This window comes from Mesoplodon mirus, assembly GCF_964341445.2.
Source record: "Mesoplodon mirus genome assembly, chromosome: 7".
NCBI lineage: Eukaryota > Metazoa > Chordata > Mammalia > Artiodactyla > Ziphiidae > Mesoplodon > Mesoplodon mirus.
In genome coordinates this window covers 13,841,825-13,867,808 of record NC_138983.1, presented here as the reverse complement: position 1 = coordinate 13,867,808, position 25,984 = coordinate 13,841,825, and the positions used below count along the sequence as shown (strand labels likewise).

The 25,984-nt window shown below is 57.8% G+C and overlaps 2 protein-coding genes across 38 annotated transcripts in view; one reads left to right on the top strand and one right to left on the bottom strand.

Moving 5' to 3' along the window:
• MADD (MAP kinase activating death domain) overlaps window positions 1-5,213 on the top strand; it is a 40,879-nt gene extending 35,666 nt beyond the window's left edge. For 22 of the 37 annotated variants that reach the window (XM_082628573.1, XM_082628567.1, XM_082628572.1 and 19 more), the window contains 3 exons: window positions 1,853-1,922; window positions 3,748-3,794; window positions 4,138-5,213. In XM_082628573.1, the coding sequence (XP_082484699.1) occupies window positions 1,853-1,922; window positions 3,748-3,794; window positions 4,138-4,242 (222 nt within the window). In that variant the 3' untranslated portion in view covers window positions 4,243-5,213. Of the gene's footprint in view, window positions 1-1,852; window positions 1,923-1,946; window positions 2,030-2,583; window positions 3,795-4,137 lie in introns of those variants that run through there. The other 15 variants (XM_082628581.1, XM_082628580.1, XM_082628582.1 and 12 more) reach the window with 2 other exon arrangements.
• A 1,216-nt stretch (window positions 5,214-6,429) lies between these two features.
• MYBPC3 (myosin binding protein C3) lies at window positions 6,430-24,225 on the bottom strand (the record flags this gene model as incomplete). The annotated part of the gene is made up of 32 exons (XM_082629354.1): window positions 6,430-6,636; window positions 6,788-6,825; window positions 7,093-7,279; window positions 7,574-7,710; window positions 7,812-7,971; window positions 8,170-8,309; window positions 8,565-8,760; window positions 8,892-8,980; window positions 9,726-9,893; window positions 10,092-10,226; window positions 11,537-11,725; window positions 11,815-11,919; window positions 12,236-12,395; window positions 13,103-13,183; window positions 13,427-13,566; window positions 14,447-14,476; window positions 14,575-14,681; window positions 15,435-15,600; window positions 15,956-16,122; window positions 16,217-16,322; window positions 16,403-16,527; window positions 16,891-17,023; window positions 17,930-18,093; window positions 18,364-18,384; window positions 19,644-19,697; window positions 19,873-19,902; window positions 20,101-20,149; window positions 20,640-20,757; window positions 21,710-21,858; window positions 21,940-22,206; window positions 22,783-23,049; window positions 24,201-24,225. 31 exons carry the CDS (start codon window positions 24,223-24,225, stop codon window positions 6,818-6,820), a joined length of 3,873 nt encoding a protein of 1,290 aa, XP_082485480.1. The 3' UTR covers window positions 6,430-6,636; window positions 6,788-6,817.
• Window positions 24,226-25,984: the final 1,759 nt, after the last annotated feature.

Below are 25,984 nucleotides of genomic sequence, written 5' to 3'. Positions count from 1 at the left end.
GCTTGGTGGTTTTGCTTTGAGAGTCTATGCCGGCTGATCCCCTCACGTGTTTCTGGTGCGCGTGAAGCGTGCGCACACGTGTGTGTGTGTGTGTGTGTGTGTGTGTGTGTGTGTGTGTGTGTGGCTTGTGTCTGTCCCATCTGGAGCGTGTGTTTATTTGCCTTTTTTTTCCTGCCGATTCTTCTTCCTATTCTTTTCCTTCCTCTGAGCGTCCCCACTCTGTCCCCAGCTCCACAGGCCCCACTCCCCTTCTCTTGACTGGGGAGCGCTTCAGGATCCATCTTGCCCTCATTGTGGCTCCACCATTGGAGCTGACTGTTTTTTCTCTTGGTTCTAACACAGCATTACTTTTTCTCTCAGTGGACATTCCTTAAGCTAATTCCTCTCTGAGGCCAGCGCATCATCCCAGGTCCGCTCCCAGTCCTGACTCTTCACACAAGTGCCTTCCCTCCCCCTCCCCTGATGTACTGGTTCGTCTCCTTGAGGCCCTGAGCCAGACCCGAATGTGCGAAGCACCACGGCCCCTGGCCAGGCAGCAGACACTCAGGGGTGGTGAACATCTGGACTCTGGGGCTTCCTCCTACCACTTGCCATTTTAGTTCTCCTTCTTTCAGGAATCCAGCTGGGCAACTTGGTGTGATGGGAAACAGCTGCCCGGGCTTCCTGGCAGTGTATTTGCGGTAGTATATTTACTATGAGTCACAGCAGTATATTAAATAGTATACTTAATAAGACCTTAGGGCCCACCCAAAGAGGGGTTTACTTAAGTACTTTTCTAGACCATGAAGGTGCCAGCGCTTCTCGGGGACCAGGCTTCTGACTGCACTTTAGGGCTGTGGCCTCCCCTGATGCCTCACCTTCTGAAGAAGAGATCTCATTAAATGACACCCAGATGCCCTCTTCCCGCTTGGTACACCCCCTTTGGACTGACCTACCGTCTAACCGTTACAAAGTATGTACAAGCTGGTCTGTAGTTTAAGGCTTTGACCCAGGAGAGAGATCCTGAAGAGAGAGAGAAAGTCAAACCCTGACTGATGATGAGATAATGGCCTTGGGGTCTATCTTCTACCACATAACAGTCAGCTGGAGTTGAGGAAGCATTGGACCCCCGGTGGAGTTCTGCAGTGTGGGGTAACAGAGGGGAAAAGCATGGTCTTTGGAGTCAGGACGTACTTGGATTTGGAGCCCAGCTTCATCATCCACGGGCAGATAAACTTTCTGATCCACAGTGTCCTCATCTGTAAAATGAGGGTGATACTATATCCTGTGTCACGTAGATGTAAGGACAAACAAATAGTATTTGTAGAACCCCTAGTAGGTGCTCACAAGTGGTTGCTGTTACTACTGTCGATCACCACAGACTCTTGGGAGAGCCTGAATCCTGTTTCAAGGACGAGGCCAACACCTCCCTCCCAAGGACAGTCTGAGGGGAGCTTTGCGCCCGTGCCAGCCCTCTGCGCCGGAGGAGGATGCATGGAAGGGTAGAGAGCTGATGGGCTGAGGGGGGCCCCTGGGGCACAGTGTCCTACAAGCACTGCCCTGGGCAGAGGGTGTGGGCAGGCAGCCCAGGCCAGCAGAGGGGCCTTTGCGTTGGCTTTGACAGTTAAAACTAACACCTTGCTTTCTCTCCCATGCTTTCTCCTCCGGCCAGGAGCGGAAGGTACATGCCCTTTCTGCTGTCTTCGCTTCTTAGCGCTTTTGAGTTGTGTGTGTGTGTATTCTTCCATCCTCCCTGTGGGAAATAGGTTTTCTGTGTGGGTGGGGCTATAGCTGGGAGAGTGGGCTTTGCGGGGCAGTGGGGGAGCCTCTGGGCCTTACCCCCTCCCTCCCTCCCTCCCTCCCTCTCTTGCAGGTTTTCATAGAGCTGAATCACATTAAAAAGTGCAATACAGTTCGAGGCGTCTTTGTCCTGGAGGAATTTGGTAATTACACTATTTTGCTCTTAGGTCTGGACTCACATGGCAGTAACTCAAACCTCGGAGCTCCAGAGGAGGGACTAGAGACAGAGAAGAAGAGCCTCTGCAGAGAGGTCAGGAGAAGCAGGAGTGATAGGGAGGAAGAGGGAGTCCTGACCTGAGAGAGGGGAGGAGAAGGGAAAGCTAGCCAGTCGGTGGCTGCCTGAGAGTGGCCCGAAGAGCAGTGGTTTAGACGCCGGGCTTAGAGGTTAGCGCTGGTAGTGAAGAGGCTCCTCGAAGCAGCGCCACCTTCCCTTGTTTGGCCAGCTGGTGGGGCGGAGCAGGCGAGCCGTTCCCTAGCTCTGCTGTGTTCACATCGCCTGCCTCGGTCCCTCTAGCAGCCCAGGGCTCCGTCCAGCCACCCTGGGGCCACGCCAGGGTCCGTCGAGCCTCTGGGCTGCAGGAGGGCGTGCGGCGGTGCAGGCAGGCTCACTCTAGGGGGCAGGCAAGCCTAGTGGCCTCAGAGGCGGAGGGCAGTGGTAGCTGGAAGCCGGGAGCTAGGCTCCCTCCAGCCAAGTGCTGACTGAGTGGTGTCTGGGTTCTCACCCTGGGGCTTTGAGTTCCTGCTGTGTTTGTGCTTCATTCTTTCGTGCCCCTCATCGCTGCTATGAAAACCTTCGTTCTCCAGCAGGTAAAGTGACCTCGCCGTGCGGCCTCTCCCCAGGCCCCTGCCTTGGGCCCTGAGGTGGGTGGGCAGGCTCCCTTCGCCCAAGCCAGCTGCTCGCATCACCAACTTGTCTCTTCCCTTCTCTCCCCGCCCTCTTCCTTCCCAACCTCCTCCACCCTCGTGCTGGCTCACTGGTTCCGAGTTTTCTCCCGTGTGCTCCTTTCTCTCTTCTGCCAGAGAGACGTTTGGGGGAGTCTTCCAACTCAGGAGAAGGACCTGGGGTCATTGCTCTACCTTTGATGAGTTTATTCCCTGTTAACCCTGGGGCCCCCTGAATTCTACCTCCCAGGGTCAGAAGAAGGTGTGGCCAACTCTCATCCTACCTTTTCTGGCCCCCAGGGATGCCACGCCCCCTGCTCCCAGTCTCCAGGGTCCATGATGATGGCTGAGGCCGGGGGACCTTACTCCTTCCTCTGGCCGAGCAGAACCCCTGCATGGCTGGGGCAGGGGTGACTCTTAGTCTTGCACTCCGGGCTGTGGACACGTGTGTATTTTGCCTGATGCTCCCTGTCACCTCCCTCCCCGGGTGCTGTACTCACCTGTCTCTTCTGCTCGGTGTGTCTGCTCCAGAGCCCTCTGACGCTCTCCCTCACACAGGCAGGCCTGGGCCTCTCCTGCCATCAGGGAAGGAAACTTCCAAGTCTGGTGGGTTTAGTATCATGCCATTTGTTCATCCGGCCTCAGGACCCTCAGTGTAGGGGCTGGGAGTACAGGGAACGTGTTTAACTTGACCAGAGCACGGGGCTGGTGACAGGGGTGAGTTCTCAGGTGTCTCAGCAAGGTGAGGCACAGGCTAGAGGCAGTGCTTTCCTCCCAGCCGAAACCTGGGAATATCAGCTGTGGTCCTCGGGCCCTGGATGGCAGCAACGACCAGGCTGGTGAGAGACTAGCCTGCTCCTGTGCTGGGGCTCTCAAAGTCGGTAGAGTCATGGCCATGGAGCCGGGAGCCACCGCGGACCTCAGATATCAGGCTGAGGAGTCGGGGCCAGTGTCCTCTCACCCGGCCGGGGCTGAGGCCCAGAGGGGAAGGGGACCCTGGTGCCGGGCGCTGCCGCCTGGGGGAGTGTGGCGCTATTGCTCTTAGTTTTGAACTTTCTGTTTTGTCTCTTGCCCGTCCGGTTTTAGTTCCTGAAATTAAAGAAGTGGTGAGCCACACGTACAAGACACCGATGGTGAGTGTGCCGACAGGCCAGTCTGCGAAGGGCTCCCCGGGGGCGTTCCAGCAGGAGGGGGCGGGCCTCTGAGAGCACAGGGTGAGGGGCAATTAAGAATGGTTGAGAAGAGAATTGAGTCTAGATGCCAGAGATTCAGCTGGAGCTGAAGCAGGTCTTCAGCCTGGGAGAGGCGCACATGCTGATCCCCTCCCACAGGCCAGCTCTGGGGCCTCGCTTGGGGCTCTTTAGTCTGGAGGCCTGAGCCCAGAGTTAGGGCAGGAGTTTCCCAGTTGGCAGATCTCCACGTGTGAAGATGCAGGAATCTGCGTGACGTTGATCTGACTGGTTTTCTCTCCTCCAGGCCCACGAGATCTGCTACTCTGTGTTGTGTCTCTTCTCATACGTGGCTGCTGTTCGTAGCAGTGAGGAAGATCTCAGAACCCCACCCCGGCCCGTCTCTAGCTGATGGGAGAGGGGTTGAGGCTGCCCCAGCCCAGGGGCCGTCCCTTGCCTCTCGCTGTTCCCAAGTGCACGATGCTGCTGTGACCGCGAAGTGGGTGATGCGTGTGTGTTCTCTGCAAGCCCCCTCGCTGAGGCTTAGATGGGTCCCAGTTCTGTGTGTCTCAGTGTCTTAGTGTATCTTACAGGGCTGAGCTAGTCTCTTCCAGCTTCTTCCTCTCCACCCTCCAAAGACCATCCTCCTCTCCCCTCGGGGCTCAAAAGTACGTGTGTGTCTGTCTGTTGGGCCAGTGTTCTAAGAACTCGGAGTACAGGCCAGTGCGAGCCCACTATTACGTGTCACTGAGACATTAGTGTTGTAGTTTCTCATCCTTGACATCATAACCTTCCAGAGCAGGACTTGGGCTCTCCGTCCTCTGTGATCCGGCACCGCTAGGTGCCGGGAGCAGTCCCACTGTGGGGAGTTGAGGGAAGCTTGAGGCTTGTCCCCCTAGACGAGGGGTGGGTGGGGAAAGGAAGGGGGGAAGAGTCAAGGGGCAGCAGAGTGAGTGGCAACCTCCCTGCTTCCTTAGTTCCTTCCTGGAACTTGCAGGCAGTTCCCAAGCTCGCAGCAACTGCCCATGGGCACAGACCTGGCTGCTGCTACCATGGTCTCCACCACTGCGGTGGGGCTGCACTGACCAGCTGCTGTTTGCTGAGCAGCAGTTTCCTTGTGGTCTGCCTGGCCTTCGGCAGGGGAGAGCAAAATGACTGGGGCTGGGAGAGTCCCAGGGACCACAGGCTGCCATGCCCAGGAACCTGGTGGTGTGGGGAGAGGCCAAGTTCAGTATCCACCTCTGTGTCTGCGGGTAGCATCGCAGCACTGGCTGCCAGAGGGAGAGAGTGCCTGGGAGTGGGCAAGAGATGACTGTAAATATTTCGGCTCCACATTATTTATAGAAAATGTACAGATGTGTGAATGTGAAATAAAGGTCCTTAACTCCCCTTGGGCTCCTGGCTGTCATGCGTTAAATGACGCCTCCTCTCAGCCTGGGCTGAGGAAGGCTGACCCTGGACTCGAAAAAGACACCTTTGGCCTGAAGGAATCAGGGAGGTGAGATCATGCCCATCCAATCTCTGGTGTGCTGAAGGACCCGCTTCCCACCCCTCTGGCCCAGTGGAGCTCACCAGCTTCCTGTGTTCTCAGAGAGGCCCCATGGGAGGGGCCTTCCCAGGACGGTCACTAGAGGGAGCGGCCAAACAGGGCTTGACACCTAAGCAGAGATTAATTTAGTAGTAAAGGAAAAACCAAGGCCCAGGGTCTCAGCTTCCGGTGCCCCTTACAGGTGTGCTCCAGAGAGGTGGTGTGACTCGGCCAGAGCCTCCCACGGGGCCTGGAGCCCAGGGCTCTGGGCTCTTGGCCAGGAGTGTCCGGTTGGGTAGAACTCCGAGAAGCAACCTTGGACCAGCCTTCATGGAACATCTTTTCTAGGCCATGGAGAAACCACTCCCTGGGCAGGAAGGACCGTTCTCACTCCATCAGGACACCTCTGAGAGCTGCTGGCTTCCTCCTCCCAAAAGCGAACTGGTGATGGGATTTTGGCTCCCCACGGGGGAAGGAAGAGCAGAGTAGGGCCCTGGCCCCTACACCTTCCTGGTTCCCAGTGCCTTGTCTAGACAGGATCACTCTCTTCCTGTGCGATATGGGTGTAAATGGGCCGTGGGTTTTTTGCCCACTGGGACCCCAAAGCAGCTGGTACACTTTCACTCCAGGCCTTATGGGCACAGAACCACACTGAGATTAGCACTGCCCCCCATCCAGGCTGCTGAGACCATGGGTCACCAGGACAAAGATGGGAGAGCCTGGGGATTCTGGCTCTTTTGCTAATAATACACTTTCCTCTGTCACAGCTCCTCAGTTTCCTCATTTGAAGGTGGGGAAGGCTGAGGTTCCTTCTAGTATTAATGTTTTAGGAACTTAGGATCCCACTCTGGTCCTCATTTAATTCATCTGGGAGAAAGAATACCTGCCTTCAGTTTGCTCTCAAGATCAAGTAAATTTTCCTGTGCTTTTTCTGAAAACAAGCATCTTGGCCAAGAGTCAGTTCTCTGTGATTGCACCGATCTTTTATTGCCCTCATACACTGAGAAAACACAGCGGGCCAGAGAGGCCTGTCCCCAGCCATCATTTCCTGAGCCCGCACACTTTTCGCCCCAAGGATCTGAGGAGCTTCCAGATGGAGCTCTGACAGGTTAGCCTGTGCGGCGTGCCCCCCATGCCTGCTCATCATAACTACGCTGCCCTACCGGGGCTCCCCCAGCCCAGCTGCAACCCACACACTTGCATACACATCCAACAGCAGACGGTGGCTTGTCCGACTTCCTTCCAGGCTCCTGGTACGTGGGTTGGCTCCAGTTGCACCTGTGACACAGGCTCCCTTGTGAATGAGCGGGACTGAAATCCCACTAAGAGCCACCTGCAGCCCCATGTCCTGCTGGCTGCCCCTGGACCAAGCGCCAGGGCTCAGCCTTGGATTTGGGCCCTGGGTATCAGGGTGGTGCGGAGGACATACCTGGCCGCCCCCAGGAAGCCAGCCTCGTCACTAAGGCACTGCAGGGGAGAAAGGCCATGTCATGCACGTGTTGAACCTCCCAGCACTACGTGTGTCCCCCCAGCCCCACCCCAGCCTTCGGGAAGGCTCAGGCAAGCAGCTTTGGCGGCAAAGTCCAGAAGCCAACGCCATCTGGACATGACAGGGTCGTTGCTCTTTCAGCCAGAGCAGCTGCTTGGGCCAGGGCAGCAAAGCGAAAGCCCAGAGTCCCAGCTGGCACCCGGCCTCTGCCACCACCCCAGGCCCTAGCCCGGCGGGTTCCTCACCTCGCACTTCCAGGCGGCACTCACACTGTGCCTCGCCTTGCAAGTTGGTGGCCCTGCAGACATAGACACCCCCGTCGAAGGGGCAAGGCTTTCTAATCTCCAAGGTCAACACTCCCTGCTTGCTGAACATGCGGAAGCGGGCGTCTTTGCCCAGGTCCAGGCCATTCTTGAACCAGGAAATTTTGGGCTGTAGGTGGGAAGGAGGGAGATCTCTCAGGTTGAGAGAGGACCTGGCAGGAACCTACGGAGACTAGGCATTTGTATTTCTACTCTGGGGATCCCACTGGAGTCCCAAACTATGCCCAGGGCCGAGTATGAACAGGGAGCCAATGAGGAATGCCAAGGCCCTGTTCAGGGAGGGCCCTGATACCCAAAAGTGGAGAAAAAACCGGGGGACAGGCTGCGGGGAGGACTGCTTGAGGCGGGGGCCTACGAGCCAGGCCTCCTGGGTCGGCCTGGACCAGGGCCCAAAGCTCCCTACCTTGGGGCTACCCCGGACAGCACAGCAGAGAGTAGTAGTGTAGCCGGCAATGACCGAACGGTTCACCAGGGGGCGGGTGAAGCTTGGGGCCTCAGAGAAGTCCAGGGCCTTGTAGTTGGGTGACTCATACGTGATGCCTGTTGGTGACAGAACTCGGTACCAAGAGGGCCACACCTAGCCAGGCTCGCTCCCCTGCCCCAGCCCCTGCCCGCGGTGGGTGGGAGTGAAGGTACAGCACCTGGTCTAGGGATAAAGACAGGCTCCTTGGTGGTGGCGGCTCTGTCACTGGGCCCCACCATGTTATGGCTGAAGACCCGGAAGTAGTAGCCATTGCCGATGATGAGCTCTGACACCACACAGTGGGTGTGGCGGTAATGCTCCAAGACGGTGAACCACTCCTGTGGTGTGGAGGAAAGGTAGGGGGTTCTCTGGGGCAGGCCCTACTTCCTGCCAGGGGCCTCTCTTGGGTACCCCTGGTGTCAGCACCTTCTCTGTGGAGGGAACCAGTCTAAGGATACTGGGGAGGGGCAGCTGGGGCCCAGGTCTGCCTGGACCCAGAGAGGGTGCGTGCGGGGGGCCCAGGGCCCCGGGCTCACCATGCTCTTCTTGTCAGCTTTCTGAATCGTGTAGCCCCAGAGCTCTGTGTTGCCGTCATCTTGGGGCGGCTTCCACTCCAGAGCCACATTGAAGCCCCATGCGTCAGTGACCCGGATATCCTGGGGAGGACTTGGCTTGTCTGCAGGAGACAGACCCAGTGGGAAGCCCAAACCTCCTGGCATCGCCTGAGTGTGAGTAGGGGACACCAGGCTCCAGGGGCCCCCTCGCCCCTGCCAGGACCTGGCCTGCCGTCTTCTGCAGGGGCTCTGGGCATCCCAGAAGAGGGGCCCCAGGCCTGGAAGACGAGAAGCTCCAGGTTGAGCCCTGGGCCCTGGCAGCCCAGCTCAGGGACTAAAAATGCTCGGACTCAGAGGGAAGCCCCAACACCACGTACCAACGACCTGCAGGACCAGCTCGGCCTTGTCCTCCATGCTCTCGATGCGCAGAGTCACCTGGTAGGTGCCCGAGTGGGCGAGGTTTGCGGCCCGGATGAACAGGATGGTGTCCGTGGGGCTGTTGCGGATGCTCACCTCCTTGCCTGCCAGTGGCTGTCCCTCTTTGGTCCAGGTCACCTGAGGCCGGGGCTTGCCCTGTGCGGGAGGACAGCTCACTCCCGAGCCTGGCTCTCCCTACCGGCCACTGCACCAGACTCGCTGAGACATCTGTCTGCTGGGCGTGGACAACACACGGTGGTGGGGGAAGGGAAGGGAGCCAGCCCTACCTGGAAAGGAATGAGGAGGTTCACGGGCTCTCCGACCTTCTTCTGGATGGTCTGGCGAAGATGTCTGGGTAGCTGGAGCCGTGGCCGCTCTGTGGGTACGAGTGAAGGGCTTGGCGGGGGCCCCCACAGCCGCAGGCCCAAGGAGCGCCAGAGCGCCCTCCGCTGGAGGCAGGGCCTGGAGAGCCGCAACTAGGAAACATGCCACCTACCGGGCCCTCCTCTCCTTAGCTCCCCAACCCCAGCCCCAAAGGTTCCCAAAGCTCCTGCTTCCACCCGAGCCTCTCCACACTGCTACAACAGGCAGGGATCAGAGAGAGTGAGGAACTTATCTGAGGTCACACAGCTAGCCAGTCACAGGCCAGGATGCAAACCTAGGCTTTTGGACTCCATGCCCCCTACTGTTTCCATCCCAGTTTGCTGCCTCTTTCCACCCTGAGACCCAGTCCTTAAAGGACTGACTCTTTGTTGGCAAAATAATGGAAAGTGGATCCCACATGGGCCGATCTGACAAAAAGCGACCTCACTGCTCAGTCCTTAACACATGGACAATACCTCCCTGTTGGAGCTCAGAGACCCACAAAACAGAGCTCGAAGGTGATGGTACAATGACCTACATTCTCCCTAGTCCAGAACTGGGGGTTGACATGGAAAACCAAGAGGGAGGCCCTCTCTGCACATCTGGCCTGTGGCACGGGTATAGGCACCAACCCCCTCCTGTCCCTGCCCAGCATTTATTCCCTCCAAGTAGGGTCTCCCTGACTGTCCCCACCTCCACTGGACCCCAAGGGCCAGGGTGCCCGCGGCAGGTCTCATCCCTGCACGAGGGGCACTCACGCAGTATCTCCTGCACCGTCACAGGCTCCGTGGTGATGCCAGGGGCTCCAGGCCCCGCCACATTGTGAGCCCGCACACGGAAAAGCAGCCGAGCTCCCGTGGGCAGGTCCTTCACCAGCAACGACGTGTGCTCGGTCAGCCCCTCAAGGGCAGCCACCCACTCCGAGCCTGGGGGCGGGGGTGGGGATGAAGAGGCAAGGCCATGGGCAGTGTCCGCATCCTGCCGCCCACATCCCTGGTGGCCGACTGGGGCCTCCACTGCAGACAGGGGCCCTGCAGGGTGACAGGGACCTGGCCTGGCCTGGAGGGCAGTTCAGAGAAGGGTGCTGGGAGGCAGAGGGCCCGGGGCTGGGCTGGAGCACTCACAGCCATCCCGGCAGTACTCCACGCTGTAGCCGTCGAGGCCTCCAGCTCCCATGCGTTCTGGGGGCCTCCACTTGAGGGAGACGGTGGTGTCAGAGACATCCTCCACCGCCAGGTGGCTTGGCTCACTGGGGGGGCCTGGGCAAAGGGGAGGCCAGAGAGGGGTCTGAGCGAGTCTGCACCAGCCAGGGCAGCTGAAGGACCACAATCCAGGGAAATCCTCCCCCTTCGACTGGCTTTCAAGCACTTTGAGAAATATTTCAGCTCCATTAAAAGACATGTCTCTAGGGCTTCCCTGGTGGCGCAGTGGTTGAGAGTCCGCCTGCCGATGCAGGGGACGCAGGTTCGTGCCGCAGTCTGGGAAGATCCCACATGCCGCGGAGCGGCTGGGCCCGTGAGCCATGGCCGCTGGGCCTGTGCGTCCGGAGCCTGTGCTCCGCAACGGGAGAGGCCACAGCAGTGAGAGGCCCACGTACCGCAAAAAAAAAAAAAAAAAGACATGTCTGTAGACAGGCTTACAAACAAACACACACCCAAGCAGCATCAGCGATTACAGAAGAGACCTAAAAAGGAAAAGACACCCCAAAACACCACCAACATGCTTAGAAAGAGCCACTTTTGTCAGATAGTGTAGGAAATTCTTTAAATGTAATTTAAGAAAAAACTGGCCTAAAACATGGAAATTTCCTGACCCTGTATGAGTAACTGAGTTGACTAAGAGCTGAGAAAACCGGAAGTCACTTCCTAAAGAGAGGCCTGGCCCCTTCTCCCCACAGGCACCCTCTTCCTGCCATCTCACCACACCGTGCCCCCCTCCCTGTGTCTGCCCCACCACAGACAGCCACCCTCCTCCCCCCCGAGACTCACATGTCCCGACAGGGACAGGTGTCGAGAGTGCCACACCCTCGGTGTCTGTTCTACCTTCTCAACCTCCATTATACAGATGTGGAAACTGAGGCACAGGGGAAGATGACGACTCCAGATATCCCTCCTGGGGATGAAAGAGCTGGCTCTGCAAACCCCATCTCTGATTCCTGGTCCAGGGCCCTTTCCGAGGGACCCAACTGCCCTCACCCTCTTCCCTGGTTAACAAATGCTGGCTGAAGGGAGTGGGGAAGAGGAAACAATGATTTACTGAGCTGCTGTATGCCAGATGCTCCACCTGCATGACCTCATTTCATCCTAACAATTCTATGAAGTAGATATTATCATTATCCCCATTTTATAGATGTGGAAAGTGAGGTTGGAGAGGTCTCTCAGCTCCACCCCTTGCCAGCTGGTGACCTCGAGAAAGTCATCTAACTTCTCAGAGCCTCTCACTTTCTTCACCTGTGAAATGAAGGTGATTAAAGGAGACCACGGGTGTTAAGCGCCACCCACAGCGTAGCTGCTATTACTGGGGCCCCTGAACGGGAGGGCGTGGGGCGGGGCAGGCAGGGCAGGCTCACCAACAGGCATGAACGGCTGGGAGGCGGGGCTAGGCCTGGACATGCCCACTGCGTTGACAGCGTAGACCCGCATCTCGTAGATCACGCCCTCGATCATGCACCGTGCTTCGTGACTCAGCTCCCGCAGCAGGTCGAAGTTCAGCCGCATCCACCGGTAGCTCTTCTTCTTCTTGCGCTCCAGGATGTAGCCTGGCGAGGGGAGGTGGGAGCTCTGGTCTAGAGCGCAGGCACCCCCGCACACCCTGCCCTCGGCTATGTCCCCTGTGCCCTCGGCTCACCTAGGACTGGCTGCCCGCCATCGTAGGCAGGGGGCTTCCACCGCACCGTGCAGGAGTCCTCGCCCACGTTGCTGATCTCGGGGGCCGCCGGAGCATCCGGCACATCTGGGGAGAGGGGACCCACATCAGCCCTGCCCGGCCGAGGCCGACGTTGCCCATCCCCACAGCACCCCAACCAACAGGCTTCCTCCACTGCCCCCAGAGCCTAAAACGATCTTTCCAGAATGCAGTTCTGATCACATCACCAGCCTGCAAACAATCTGTTACGGCTCCCCACTGCCCATATTCACCAGTCCTAGTCCCAACCCTCTCTATGCATCTAAGAATGTGGCCCACAGTGTTTGTTTAGAGACTAAATGAGTGCATGGATGGGTCCTCCCTGGTTGCTCCTGTGGCTTCCCCACCTGGAGCCCTGCCTCACCGATGACCTTGACTGTGAGGTTGACCTGGTCCTCGCCCACGGGGTTCTGCACCGTGACAACATAGACGCCCTCGTCTTCCTTCTCTGCTCCCTCAACGGTGAAGATGCTGCGGTCCTTGGTGGTCTCCACTCGGACCCGGCCCTCGGTCTCACACAGAAGCTGGCAGGGGAGTAGGAGGTGGGGGGAAGGACCCAAGTCAGAACCCAGGGGCTTCTGCAGCCTCTGCAACAGCTGACAGCCCTGAGACGGGAAAGGAGTTCAGCGCTGGGTCTGCTGGGGAGACACAGCCTGCATGGAAACTGCACCCATGTGAGCATCTAATCCAAGACCCTTTCCTTACCACCTGCCATGGGCACGACACCAGGGCAAGGGTCACAGGTTCTAGCTCTAGCTCTGTCACGGAACTTTAGACAATCGCCTGTCTGCTCCATGCCTCAGTTTTCCTATCTGCTGAATGGGAATAACATGACCTCACAGAGCTATTGTGAGGATCCTGAAAGACCTCAGCTGGGTAGAGGAACCATCAGTGAGTGGAGGACGAGAAGCTGACCTGATTGGTGACCCTGCAGCTACTCCTATTGAAAAGTGCCAGGGACCTCACTCCCTTGCTGGGAAGAAGCACAAAGTCAAGGTCAGCTCAGGAAGACAAGAGCCAGGGAGCGCCCCCAGGCAGGAGGACTTCCTGGCAATGTTGAAGGTGTGAACGTGTGTCTGTCTGGGGCATGAGGGCCCCGTGGAGACCCTACCAGGGGCAGGAGCACAACTCCTGCCAGATGTGGCACCTTCACAGAGACCTCACCTGAGGGTGGATACCACGTGGGCAGAAAATGACTAAGGGCAAATGAGCCACCTTCAGCCTCACTCACCTTCTTGTCAAATACCCACTCATCACTGGCACCTGAATCCCCTGATGCATCGAGGGCTGGCCCTGCTGGGACCTTATTCCCCTGGGAACAGAGCAGGAAGGAAGGAGTAAGGGGAAAGAGGGTCTGGCTCAGCCTGGAGGGAACCCCTGCCAAGCAACCCCTACCCCCGTCCCTCCTTTGCCCACCTCCCCAACCTCTCAGCCTGCTGAGCCTCTGTGCTCCTAGTCAGTGGCCAGGGCATGTACATGTGGGGTGGGGAGCAGCTCCCAGCATACACTAGTCCCATGCACCCATTTTACAGGTGGGGGAAGAGATCCACAGTACCTTTGTGATGGTCTTCTGCCAAATCACAGTAGGAGCAGGGTCCCCGGAGATAGGAACGTCCAGGCGTAGCTTGTTCCCAGCCACCACCACAATGGTATCCGGCACGCGACCTGGGCAGTCCAGGTGGATCTTGGGAGGTTCTGGCAGGGAGATGGCACAGGTCAGCGAAAGAGGAAGGGGCCTAAGGCCTATGAAAGAGGGGAAAGCTAGAAGGAGCACATGCCCCTGGTTGTTTTGTTTTTAATTTATTCTACTGAGGTACAGTTTGCACACACTAAAATGCCAAGACTTGAGCATACAGCTTGATGAGTTTTGACAAATGTATACACCCTGTGTAACCACCACCCAGTCAAGATCTAAAACATTTCCATCTCCCCAGGAAGTTTCCAGGGAGGTTCATAACATCAGGTCACCTAGCGTAGCATTTCTCAACTTGTGTTTGGGAATGTCTTCCTAGAAAAAAAAAATTTCCATGGACAATTAGGAAACCCTAGGTTAAACAAAGTTAAGCAGGATGTTTTAGAGCCTTTGACATGCTAATGCACCTTCTGAATCAACAAGAGGTTCCCAAACTTATTTCACCATGGAACCCTTGTAAAATGGAGTATCATATTAAGTGAACCCTGTTTAGAAAGCCCTGACCTAGAGCATGCCTCAGCCTGGACTATACTACTGAAATTAGGATCCTACACAGTCTAATCTAAAAGCAGGAAAGGTACTTCTAAAAGCAGAAAAGATTTAATAATAAAATCTCACCTCTGTGATGTCATTTGAAAGCTCACACACACCATGTCAGATCATTGTTCCCACCATCCCATAGGGGAGCCACTTCAGGATCCCCATTTTAGAGGTGAGGAAACTGAGGCTCAGAGAGACTGCAGGTGGCCCGTGGTTGTGAGTGGCAGAGCTGGGGCTGGGCCTCAGGGTCCCCACTCCCGGTTCCTTTCTTCCCTCTGCTTGTGAGTGGAAGGGAGACACGGGCAGGGCGTGGGAGGCAGCACGCAGGGGCCCAAGACTCACCCTGCCTAGGCACGAAGTCAATCTTGACCTCTGCAAGAGATGCAAGAGCAAGTGGCACCAGGGTGAAGGCAGGGCCCAGCAGCAGGGCCCAGCAGCAGGGGCCCTCATGCCCCTCAGCACCTGCTCACCCATGAAGTGGAGCTTGGCAGACAGGTTACAGGCGAAGCCTTCTGGTACAAAGCTGTAGTCCGCCTCGTCTGCGGGCGTGACGTCGTCCACGGTCAGTTTGTGGACCCTGCAGGGCAGTGATGGCTCAAGGGACCCTGCTGGGCCATGCACCCCTGGCCTCACTGGACACCCCAGCCAGGGCTCCAGGGGGCCCTCACCCCACCCTAGCTCAGTGGTGTTCTAAAGTGCTCTCTTCCTCTATGTTTGAATTTTTCAGCTCCCTTGCATGCTTTCAGAGGTAAGCAGTGTAGATGTGTCCCCTCGGCTGGGCCACTGGAGACTGGGCAGGGGCTGTTCTCATTAATCTCCGTGAACTTGGGCCCAGATGCTCGGGGCATGAATAAGGGAGTGGGAGAGAGTGAGGGCCCCTGGCCAGAGCCGTCCTCCGAGGCCTCCTTCTCTACCCTGGTCACAAGTTGTGTGTGTGGGGGGGGGGGGGGCCTCCCAGCCTGTCTGTATCTCTCACTGCTTCGTCTTTGTCTCCCTCCTTCTCTGTCTCTAATGGACTCTTCTTCTCTGTATGCATCTGCCTCTCCATACTTCTGTCTCTCTCTGTATCTTTCTTTCTATTTGTCTCTGTCGTGATTCTGTGTATCTGTCTCTCTGTTCATCTGCTTCTCCCTCTGTCTCTTAATCTCAGTCTGACTTTGTCTCTATTTCAGTATCGGTCCTGTCTCAAAGTGTCTGTCTCTTTCTGTTTATCTCCATCCGTCTGTCTTTGTCATCGTCTTCTTCTCTCTCTGTGTCTCTCCCTCTGTCTCTGTCAGTCTCTGTTTCTGTCTCTCGGCGTGTCTGTCTCTGGCACACCCCGCACACTCACCGCCCGATGTGGGACACCTTTATGCGGTTGTCAGGCACCAGCTCCTTCCCGTTCTTCAGCCACACGCCCCGCACGTTCTCATCCGACACCTCACACTTGAACACGGCCTGGTCCTTTGAGCCTACCGTCAAGTCCGCGATGCTCTGGTACACCTCCAGCTTTTTCTCTGGGGGGCATAGGGCAGAGCCAGTGAGCTGGGGAGGGTGTGTGTGGGCGTGAATCCCTGCGGAGATTCCTCGGGCTTGTGAAAACACATGAGTGCAATGCATGTGTGCCTGTGACGGTGCCGTGTACAAAAGGAATCTCATGTGTGCCGGGGTGGGTGACACTAACCAGGCCCATCTGAACCTCCAAATACCCTCCAGGTGGTCACCTCAGCATCCCCATTTTATGGATGAGAAAGGTGAGGCCCAAGGTGTCAAAGTGACTTGTCCAAGGCCATGCAGGCCTCGATCCCGGGTTTGCCCAATTCCCCTACATGGCTGGGGGGCTAGTGCTGAGGGGGCCTCCCAGGGCCTCACCCTGAACGATGAGTTCAGCCACAGCCTGGCCCCCACTCGTGCGCAGCGCGTAGCGCCCAGCATCCTCCAGCGTTGCCTCGTTGATGATCAGGTGGTGTCTCTGGCCGTCCTTCTTGAACCGGTATTTGAAGGTCTCCTCCCGGGTCAGTTCCACCCCATCCTTCAGCCTGGCCAGAGGGTGGGCAGTAGGTGCCAGGGCCTCCTCTAGGGATGCCCCCAGGTCCCTGGCCCCGCCCCGAGCCCCCCACCTCTGGCACTCACCATTTGACCTGGGCCCCCTCCTCAGACACTTCACACTCAAACTCCACTCGCTGTCCCACCATCACCAGCTGGTCCTCCAGGGGACATGTGATCAGCACGGGGGGCTCTGTCAAGCAGAGAGAGCATGATGGACGGGCCGCTCTGTGGCCCCCCTCCCCTCTCAGGGTCTCAGGGCGCCAGGCACACCTTTGACAAAGAGCTCGGTGCTGCACTTCTCGCTGCCCACCACGCACTGGTAAGCCGCGTCGTCTGCCAGCGAGCACTGGCTGATGGTCAGCGTGCGCTTGGCGCCGACGGACTCGAAGATGTACCTGGGCGGGGCCGGGGTGTGGGCAGGAGAGCCATGGACGCACCTCCTGCGCTCTGGGTGCCCCCTCAAACTGCTGTCGGGACCCCCGTGCCCACACCCCAAGCCTCCCAGGAGCCTTACTTGCTGTGGAGCAGAAGGGGCCGTTGGAGCGTCCCGATGGGAGGAGCGAGACCAAGAGAAAATGAGCAGAGAACAGAGCCGGGAAGAAACAGAAAGGTGGGGAGTTAGACCCAGAGAGACAGGGATCCAGAGCTGGCCAGAGAGCATGGGTGGAGGGAGAAGCAGGGAGAGCACGGCCGGGGAGCAGCCCCCCCAGGGCCCCTCCTCACCCTGCAGTGTCCCCGGGTCCCACCCCCACCCGCACCTGCCGCTCATCTGGATCTCCTGTCCGTTCTTAAGCCACTTGACCTCGGCGTCGGGGTCGGCCAGCTCCACGGTCAGCCGGATCTTGTGGCCCTTGCTCACCTGGTAGGCCGGCTGCAGCTTCTTCTGAAAGGCTGAGCGCTTCCACCCCTCAGGCCCCTGCTCCCGGGGCCGCCCAGCGAGGAGGGGAGGAGGGCGAGGTCCTGCCCCTCTCCTCCTCCTGCCTCCCCACGTCTCTCTCTGTGCCTCCGCTGTGACTCTGTCTCTTTACCCCTGTCTGTCACCTCCGTGTCTCTCTGTCTTTGTCTTCCTGTCTTCCTTGGGGGTCCTCTTCACCTGCTCAGCTCAGGGATAGGGTCTGGGGCTTTCCAAAAAGACAGAAGCTTGGCAGGAGAATGGGTGATGGGACAAACGGGCCTTCTCCTCCTCTCCACTCTGTTTTACCAACAACCCCCGGTTTTATGCCCTCCTACCAGGCGCCTCTGCTGTCCCAGCTCAGTTTCCAGGGCTCCTTGTCAACCCCTTGATGGGGAAGGGCTGGCCTGAGCCCTCTCCTCGGACCCGCCTGGGGGCGAGGGGCGCTAACCTGCACCCACCTGTTCTGTTTGGCTGTGAGGAAGATTAACCAGGCTCTTCTCTTCGTGGGTCGGGGGGTCTCTGGGCTAAACTGGCTTCTTCCCCTTTTTTGGGTGTGGGGAGAAATAAGCAGGCTTTTTTTTCCCAAGCCGGGTAGGGGAGGAAGAGGCCGCCTGGCTTTGGCTGGGGGAGGAGGGCTGGCCTGGGCTCCGTCCTCTTCCTGTGGCGTCCCTGGGCTAACGTGGCCCTTTTCTTTTTCTGTGCGGCAAGGTGCCAGCCTGGGCACTCCCGCTTTTTCCCCACACGAGAGGGGATTCGCCTGAACCCTCCTTTCCTGAGCGTCTCTGGGCCAAGATGGATGCCGCTCTTTTTCCGTGGGCACGTGCGCGTGCGTGCGCGTGCGTGCGTGCGTCTGCGCAGGCGCTCACCCCGCCCTCTCTTTTCCCCTGGCAGAGGTGTCTCACCTGTGCTCTTCTTCTCCTCCCGCCTCATGCCCTTGAGCCTCTTGAGCATGCCTCGCAGGTCGGTGATGCCGTGCTGGAAGGCGATGCGCTCGTACTCTGACGGGGGTGCCTGCCGCAGGATCTCCCACACATCCTCCTCCGCGGGGGCCTCCAGCCTCGAGTCCCTGTGTCACACGGTCCACGTGGCGAGGCTTCAGGGCAGGCCCCATGGCCAAGACAAAACTGCAGCCCCCTCTCCTCCCCTCCCAAGCGGAAGCTGCCCCTGCCCCTCCGCCTCTTCCCTTCTGGTGGGACAGCTCGAGCTGGAGTGGGTCCTGGGCCAGTGCTGGGGCTCAAGGGGGCTTAAGGCTTCAGTACGGGGCAGGGGGCTGGTTCTGGGAGGTGCTCCTGGCTGAAGTAGGGGTGACAGGTGCAGAGCTTCATGGGGCACTCACCGCGGGGTCCGGAAGCTGCTGCTCCAGGTGGGGAAGAAAAGCAGTGGACACATTAGAGGTGTAGCAGAGAAGACCAAACCTGACTCCATATTGAATCTATTCCTTTAGCTCTAACCCTTGTACTGCGTTGCCTGTGCTTGGTCATGCTGGCTCTGCACCTTTGTAAAAGAACGTTGCCTATGGCCCAAACTATATATGATAGCCCATTCTCAAGGCTTTGCCTCCCAGGCTTGACCTTTAAAGGTATATAGCACTTTTCATTTGTATAGAGAGAAAAAATTACAGAACAGAAAATAACATTTGTCTTGTTGGAGGTTTACAGGAACACTGTGACCAGACCTACATGCAAGAACAAAGGATTCCACCAAGAAGTCTTCAATAACCAGCCACACCCCCTCCCCTTTTAGTAGAAAAGAAGCCTGAATCCTAACTTGGGGAAGATGGTTCTCTGGGACACTAATCCACCATCTTCTCAGTTTGCTGGCTTTCCGAATAAAATCGCTATTCCTTGCCCCAACACCTTGTCTCTCGATTTATTGGCCTGTCGTGTGGCAAGCAGTCTGAGCTTGGACTTGGTAACGAAGGGATGGGTCATCCCTCCATGGACCGCAGCCCGTGGGTCCTCACCTCCACCCTCCTCCCTGCACTTACACCTCTCTGTTTACAGGGCACACGTGGCCTTGTTTAGTCCTCCTGAGCTCCGGCAGGTGGGTATCAGGAGGACCCGAGGCTCAGAGACTCTCCCCAGTCAGTAGGGATCCTCACCCGGGTCAGTCTGACCCCCAGCCCTGTCATCTGTCATCTGCCCTGGTGGGGATGGCTACAGGGTCCTGCCAGTGCCCCGCTGCCCCAAAGCACTTGACCCCGATGCTCATTTTCTGGGCTGCAGCAGCATCGGCCATACTGCAGGGTCCAGGAGAGGGAGGGACAGGACACTGAGGACACAACTCAGTTGCACTGGGCTGGGGTGGGGGGCAATTCCTGAGGCTTTGGAGCCTTCTCCCAGCTTCTGGGTCCCCAGAGCCTATTGAGATGAGCTGTCGCAGACTCAAGTGTAGGATGGTCATGGGAACGGTGTGAGGATGTTAGTTCATGGGATGTAACTTCTGCTGAGCCCTCTGACTCTTCGCAACACCTGGATTGTCCCATTTGACAGACAAGGAAACCAGCTCAGAGAGGTGCAGTGACCTGCTCAGGGCCACACAGCTGGAAAACCACGGTGCCAGAATTTGAAACTGGACCACGCCACCTGCTCTGAGAGCTGCTACCCAGGGTCTCACCTCTTCCTCAGCAGCGAGCTGAAGTCCAGAGTCCCAGCATCCTCATGGCCGTCACTATGGAGAGGAACCCCCATAAGGCCACAGTTGAGCCAACTAGAAGGGGTTTGGGAGCAGGGGGTGGGGTCGTGGTGGGGGGATGGACGTGAGAGGAAGGGACACTGGCTGAACGGCTGCTCCCTGACTATCTCAGACCCCCGGGGTCTATGTACAGGTGGGTAGGAAGGGGTACCTGATTCGCCGACCACCTCCAGCCAGGCTCCTGTGGGGGTTAGACTCAGTTTCTCACCTGCCCAGGGGAGCTTACTCTCTTCCATCCCCATCCTCTTCATCCTGGCCCTCCACATCACCCCAAGCCCTGACCCCCTGGTCCCCCCACATTACCCCTGGCCCAAACCCCAAGGGGCCTCAGACCCCAGCACCGGCCTCCCCCAGGCCCTGACAAGAGGTGGCCACTCACGTGCGGCGGAAAGCTGATCGGAGGTCCACGTCTCCGGGGCCGACGGCCTCTGGGTTCAAAGAGGGGGATGAGTCAGGGGAGGAGGCTTCAGAGGGGGCCATCCCAGAAGCCCTGCCCTGGGAGCTCCTGGTGTTGCAGACCTGCCCATCCATGACCCCTTGACAGTGGGCATCTGCCCCAGGACCCCATCTTCTCAGCCTTTCCCAGCCAGGGTCGAGGTACCAGGGACGTGGGGCAGTTTATCGTTCCCAGTACCTTTGAGGTGGTTCATCTCCCGCCCATCTCTCAACTTACCCTTCACCTGTTCACCTGTGCCAGGATCCCAGACACCAAGATGACTAAGACCCCAGATGAGATCTGGGCTCAAGCCCCACCCCAACCCTGGAAGCCTCGATGGGTTTCTTTCAGTATTGGGCATGTGGTCAGTGGTTGCATGGCCAGGGCTCAGCATCCTCCTTAGTATTGGGAAATAGAGGCAGGTATGGGGGCAGGACCCATAGGGAGCCCAAACCCAGAACTGATGCCAGAGGGCCCCTTACCATGGACAGTGAGGTTGAAGTTGCAGCTGTCAAATTTGTCCTTGGTGGACACCTCACAGCGGTAGCCACCAGCAAAGGTGGCCTGGGCATCTGTGATGTGCAGCTCAAACAGGTAGACCTGTGGAGGTGAGGTGTCAGGGGAGACTCGAAGCGAGGAGATGAGGCCCTTCACCCCTAAAGGAGACTGTGGGTGGTTAAGGGCCACCGACCTTCTCACCCCTCAGGGCTTAAATTAATCCATACAGTTGTATAAATAGAAAAAGGGGCCCCTTCTCAAGGTACATTGACCGCCATCTGTGGCACAGGGTGGTGATAAAATATAAATCAAGGGTGGCTACAAGGCAAATGGCATTCACTTAAGATGAGGCACTTTGGGGAATTCCCTGGTGGTCCAGTGGTTAGGACTCCATGCTTTCACTGCAGTGGGCCCAGGTTTGATCCCTGGCTGGGGAACTAAGATCCTGCAATCCACGTGGTTCGGCCAAAAAAAAAAGAGGCACTTTTGTTCAGTGCACAGCCCACACGACTGTACATATCTACCCTGCCCTGCCAGAAGCCCCCTTGCCTGGGCCGGGACTGTGGAAGAGTGGGAGGAGCAAAGGCTGGGAGTCAAAGCACAGGTTCTAGGCCTGGCTCTGAGTGACCTGGGACCAGCAACAATAAACTCTCAAGCTTTGGTTTCCTTGTCTGTATAGTGAAGAATTGTTATGGTTGATCATTGAGGGTCCCTTGAGCTCTGATACCCATCCATCTGGGGCATTTACACCCTCACTGACTGGTGCCCCCCAAGCCTTATTTATGCCCCCTTGAGACTATCATGCCCTCCGAGCCCCCCACGTCCCACAGATCCCCTGTGCCTCCCCATAGCCCTCCTCTGAGCCTCCCCACTCTCCCTGTGTGCCCCTGGCCCCCCAACCAGATTCCCAGGCTCCCCGTGACCTTCTTTGCACCTCCTCTGTGCCTCAAGTCTCATGGTGCCCCCTGCCTCTCTGTGCCCCCCGTGCCTTCCAGGGGCTCTCCAGGTGCCCTTTCCATGCATCCCCGTGCCCCCCGTGCCCCGCAGGTCCCACCTTGCTGGTCCGGTCGTAGCTGTCGTGCAGCTGCAGGTGTTGCCCCACCTTGCTGCTCAGGTCCACCCACTTGCCCTTGAACCACTTGACTACAGGTGGTTTCAGGAGGCTGGCCCCTGCCACGCGGGCTGAGAAGGTGATGCTGCCGCCTGCAGGAGGGGGGTGACAATCGGGGATGCCCTGGGGCCTGCCTCCCCACCTCACCCTGGGGGCAGCAGCCCCGCACTCACCCGCCGTCACCTCGCCATCCTGTGGCCTCATCACAAAGAGGCCGATGGGATCGTCAGGGGCTGCTGAGCTTGACCCTGTGGACAGAGGCCTTTGAGACCTGCCCTGGGACACCCCCATCCACTGACCCAGCCTCCCTGACCCGCCCCTCTCACCTTCAGGACTCGGGGAGCCTCCTTCCACTTCAGTGGCCGAGGCCAGGGCTTCTCCAGGGCCTCCAGGAGCCTCAGCAGGGGCGGGAGCAGGGCCTGGCACAGGCTCTGCCTTCCCTGGAGGGGATCAGATGGGGGGTCGTGGAGAGCTTCTAACCAGAGACCCCCTCCTCTTGTCCCTGGTCCTTTCCGCCTTTGCAGTGTGTACAAAGGTTCATTCAGCCTGCCTCTCACCTTCTCCTCGCCCCCACTGGCCGTCTGTGCCCACATTCCAGGGGGTCAGCCTGAACATCCCTCCTCTCCTTCCCCAGGCTCTGGTCTTGGTCCAGCCCCCCAGGCTGGGCTGGGGCTCCCTCCACACCCATAAGCTCATGGGGCTTCCCTGCCAGCACACACAGCCCACCAAGTTCCCATCTGTGTGGGCATGTCCAGTGGGAAGGCAGCTTATGTCTTATTCATCTCTGAACTTCCCCCACCTCCGCAACGGCCGAGACAGGCCAGGGAGCCACGTGGGGACACTCAGAAAGGTCTCGCTACAGAAAACGGGAAAAGGCCATTGCTGGCTGAGGGCACAGCCGAAGCAAAGGTAAGAAAGTGGGAAAACATCTCCTGCACTCTGGTTGAGGGAGAGGTGGAGGGGCTGCCCCTGCCCCCGGTAGCTCCAGCTTCAGGGAAGGCTGCCCAAGGTCTTACCTGCTTCTAAGACCTTGAGGTCAAACTTGACCTTGGAGGAGCCAGCGATGACTGCATAGGACCCCTGGTCAGCAGAGCCCACGTCCCTCACTGTCAGCGTGTGCCGCGTGCCCTCGGCTGCCAGGCCATATTTGTCGCTGGCACTGATGTCACTGCCTGCCCGCTGCCAGCGCACCTTCACTCCTGCCCGCTCTGTCTCGGCCTCGAACACGGCAGAGCTGCCTGTGGCCACCTCCACTGACCGTGGCTTCTTGCTGAAGGCGGAAACTGAGGGGCAAACGGAATCTGCAGGGGCCCCTGGCTTGCCCATGCACACCACCCCTATAGCGCTTCTTATTAAATATGACGATAAGCACTTTAATGCATCACCTCATTTAATGCTCCAATGGCTCTATGAGGTAGGTGCAGTTATTGTGTCCATTTCTCAGATGAGGACTCTGAGGCTCAGAGAGGTTAAGTGACTTACCCAAGATCACATAGCCAGTAGGTAGGAGAGCCAGGCCTGTGGTCCAACCTCCATACAAGAATTTTGCTAGGTGTGTCCCTGGATACCCCACCCTCTCAGCCTGTGGAAGCCCATCCCCCTTTCACCCCACCAGCAGGGGCGCTTGGCAAGGGACCAGTACTCTGCCTACTTGGATGTGGCTAAATTTGTCCTCTAAGGGCTTCAGGCTGAGAATCAGCCACCGAGATAAGGCTGGCCTGGGAGGGAGCTGGGGCTGGGGGGATGATCCCTGACATGGACAACCTTGGTAAGGGCACAGGCCAGGACTGGGACTCTGGGCTGTGACTTTCTCTGCCCTTGGCTGGGGATCAGGGGCCTCTTGACCATCTCCTCCCAGAGCAGAAGGGCTGCAATACCCCACTGCGGGGGTCATAACTGGTGTGCGGGCCACAGCACAGGGGTGCAGGCTCATAAAGCAGACAATCTCAGAGCTGGAAGGAACCAACCTAACCCCTCTTTGTATAGATGGGGAAACTGAGACCCAGAAGGGGAGGGACTTGTCCAAGAGCATTCAGGGAGCCTGGCTCAAGTCTAGAGTCATCCTGGGGTCCTTCCTGCAGCAGCCTTTTCCCAAAAGGCAAGCCGAGGCCTAACCTTGCTGCAGGAGATGGGCATGGAGGCAGGGAAGGGGTCTTCCTGCGTCCTGAGAGTGGGGTGATGGCCCACTTCCTGCCTTGGCTCTCTCCCACTCTGTGCCCCTGACCCTGCTTTACTCTCACTCTCATCAGAAGGATGAGAAGGAGAAACTGAGAATCAACAAAAGGACCCAGGAGGACGGTGCTCCTGTGCTGGGGCTCAGAGGCCTCGTCCTCATCAACCCCCTCAGGAACTCGCTCCTAGGCCCACCCCCCATTGCTGATGTCCCCAGCCCTCCCTGCCCCACGCTCAGCCCCAACCCCAGGCCTGGAGCTACCTGGTTTCTTCCCTGGCTCAGGCATCTTGGGAGAGGTCACACCAGGAACTGAGCACGCACGGGCCACCGAAAGAGCATCTGAGCAGGGATCCGTCCCCCCTACTATATAAGGGGCCACCCCCTCCCCAGGCCCTCCTTATCTGCACCCTTCCCAGCCACCTGCTAAATATAGACAAATTCCAGAGATCAAGGGCTCTCCAGGAGAACACGGGACCCCATTGTTCCTGGCTGGCCCCGTCCCCTCCCCCGCCAGCCCAATATGACAGCTTCTGCCCCCCAACCCTCAATAAACCTCAGGGGTACCCCAAGCCCTGTCTGTACATCCTTCTGACAGGCAAATTTTGCAGTGGGAGCGTGTGGGACCCATAACCCTGAGGCTGATGGGTCTAACACATCCTTGCCGGGCAGTGGTTACATGCACAGCCCTGGGCTGGGCTGCCCTGAGTCCTGGCTTCCCCCATCAGTGCTCCTCTGTGACCTTCTGCCCCCTGTGACTGCCTCCACACACCCTCCCCCTGCCGCTGCTCAGGTCACATCAGGAACATCAGTTGCTACACAGAAAGAAGCAAATTACATGTGACCTACCATAAGCAAGACCCAATATCAGGGAAGGTCATTTGTCCCTCACAGTCGGGAGGGAGGAATTCTGTACACAAGGACTGTCCACATGGTCAAAACTTACCATCCCTTTTAACACCGAAATCCATTCTTTTCTTCCATTTTAACCATGTTTAAACCGCATCTCATGTTCCTGGGCCTTCTTTAAAAGCAGACTGGGCACCACTTTCCCTCTCTTGGGGCTCAGAGATCCACGTAGGGGGTGTCACGTTTGGGCTTCCCCAGTCTGAGTCCTCGGGGCGAGGAGGTGTGTGTGGGTGTCTGCCCCAACACGGATGGCCCCAGAATCTGGATTCTCTGAGGTCTGCAGGTTGCTGAGGGAAGTTCCCTCACTCCCAGGCTGTCGGCCACCTCTTCTTGCTACTGTTGGAAGCAAGAAGCTTACAGGTTTCCCTGCTCATCTTTCTCTGGCTCTCCCCTGCTGTGCGCCAGAAGCCAGAGCAACCAGACACTAGGGTACATGGGAGGAGTTCACCCGTGTCAGGGTCCTGCCAGCATGGATGCCGTGAGGATGCTTTGTGGTCAACGGGAGCTCCAGGGCTTAATTCCTGTTCCTGACCAAGCTGCACGTTATCCCCTTCCAGACACGTGAAGCTTCCCACCTCACACTGCCACGGTGGCCCACATGGGGTGGGATCAGGGATCCCACACAGGAAGCCTCGCTGTGTGACCTTGGACAAATTATTTGACCTCTATGAGCCTCAGTTTCCCGGTCTATAACATGGGATGATATTAGATTTCATTTCTCAAGTTTACCATGTAATAAATGGCCCGAAAATCCAGTGTTGTTGTCATTATTAATTAATATCATCATCACTGGGGTCATAATCTAAAGGTTATGAGTTTAAGCCTCATTGAGGCATTTAAAAAAAATTTATCAGGCGCAAAGTTTTTTGTTTTTTGGTTTTTTTTTTGCGGTACGCGGGCCTCTCACTGTTGTGGCCTCTCCCGTTGCGGAGCACAGGCTCCGGACGCGCAGGCTCAGCGGCCATGGCTCACGGGCCCAGCTGCTCCACGGCATGTGGGATCCTCCCGGACTGGGGCATGAACCCGTGTCCCCTGCATCGGCAGGCGGACTCCCAACCGCTGCGCCACCAGGGAAGCCCGCAGAGGGCTTTTTAATGATTTATTCCTCTAAGAACAACTGAGGATTCGTTCCTTCCACC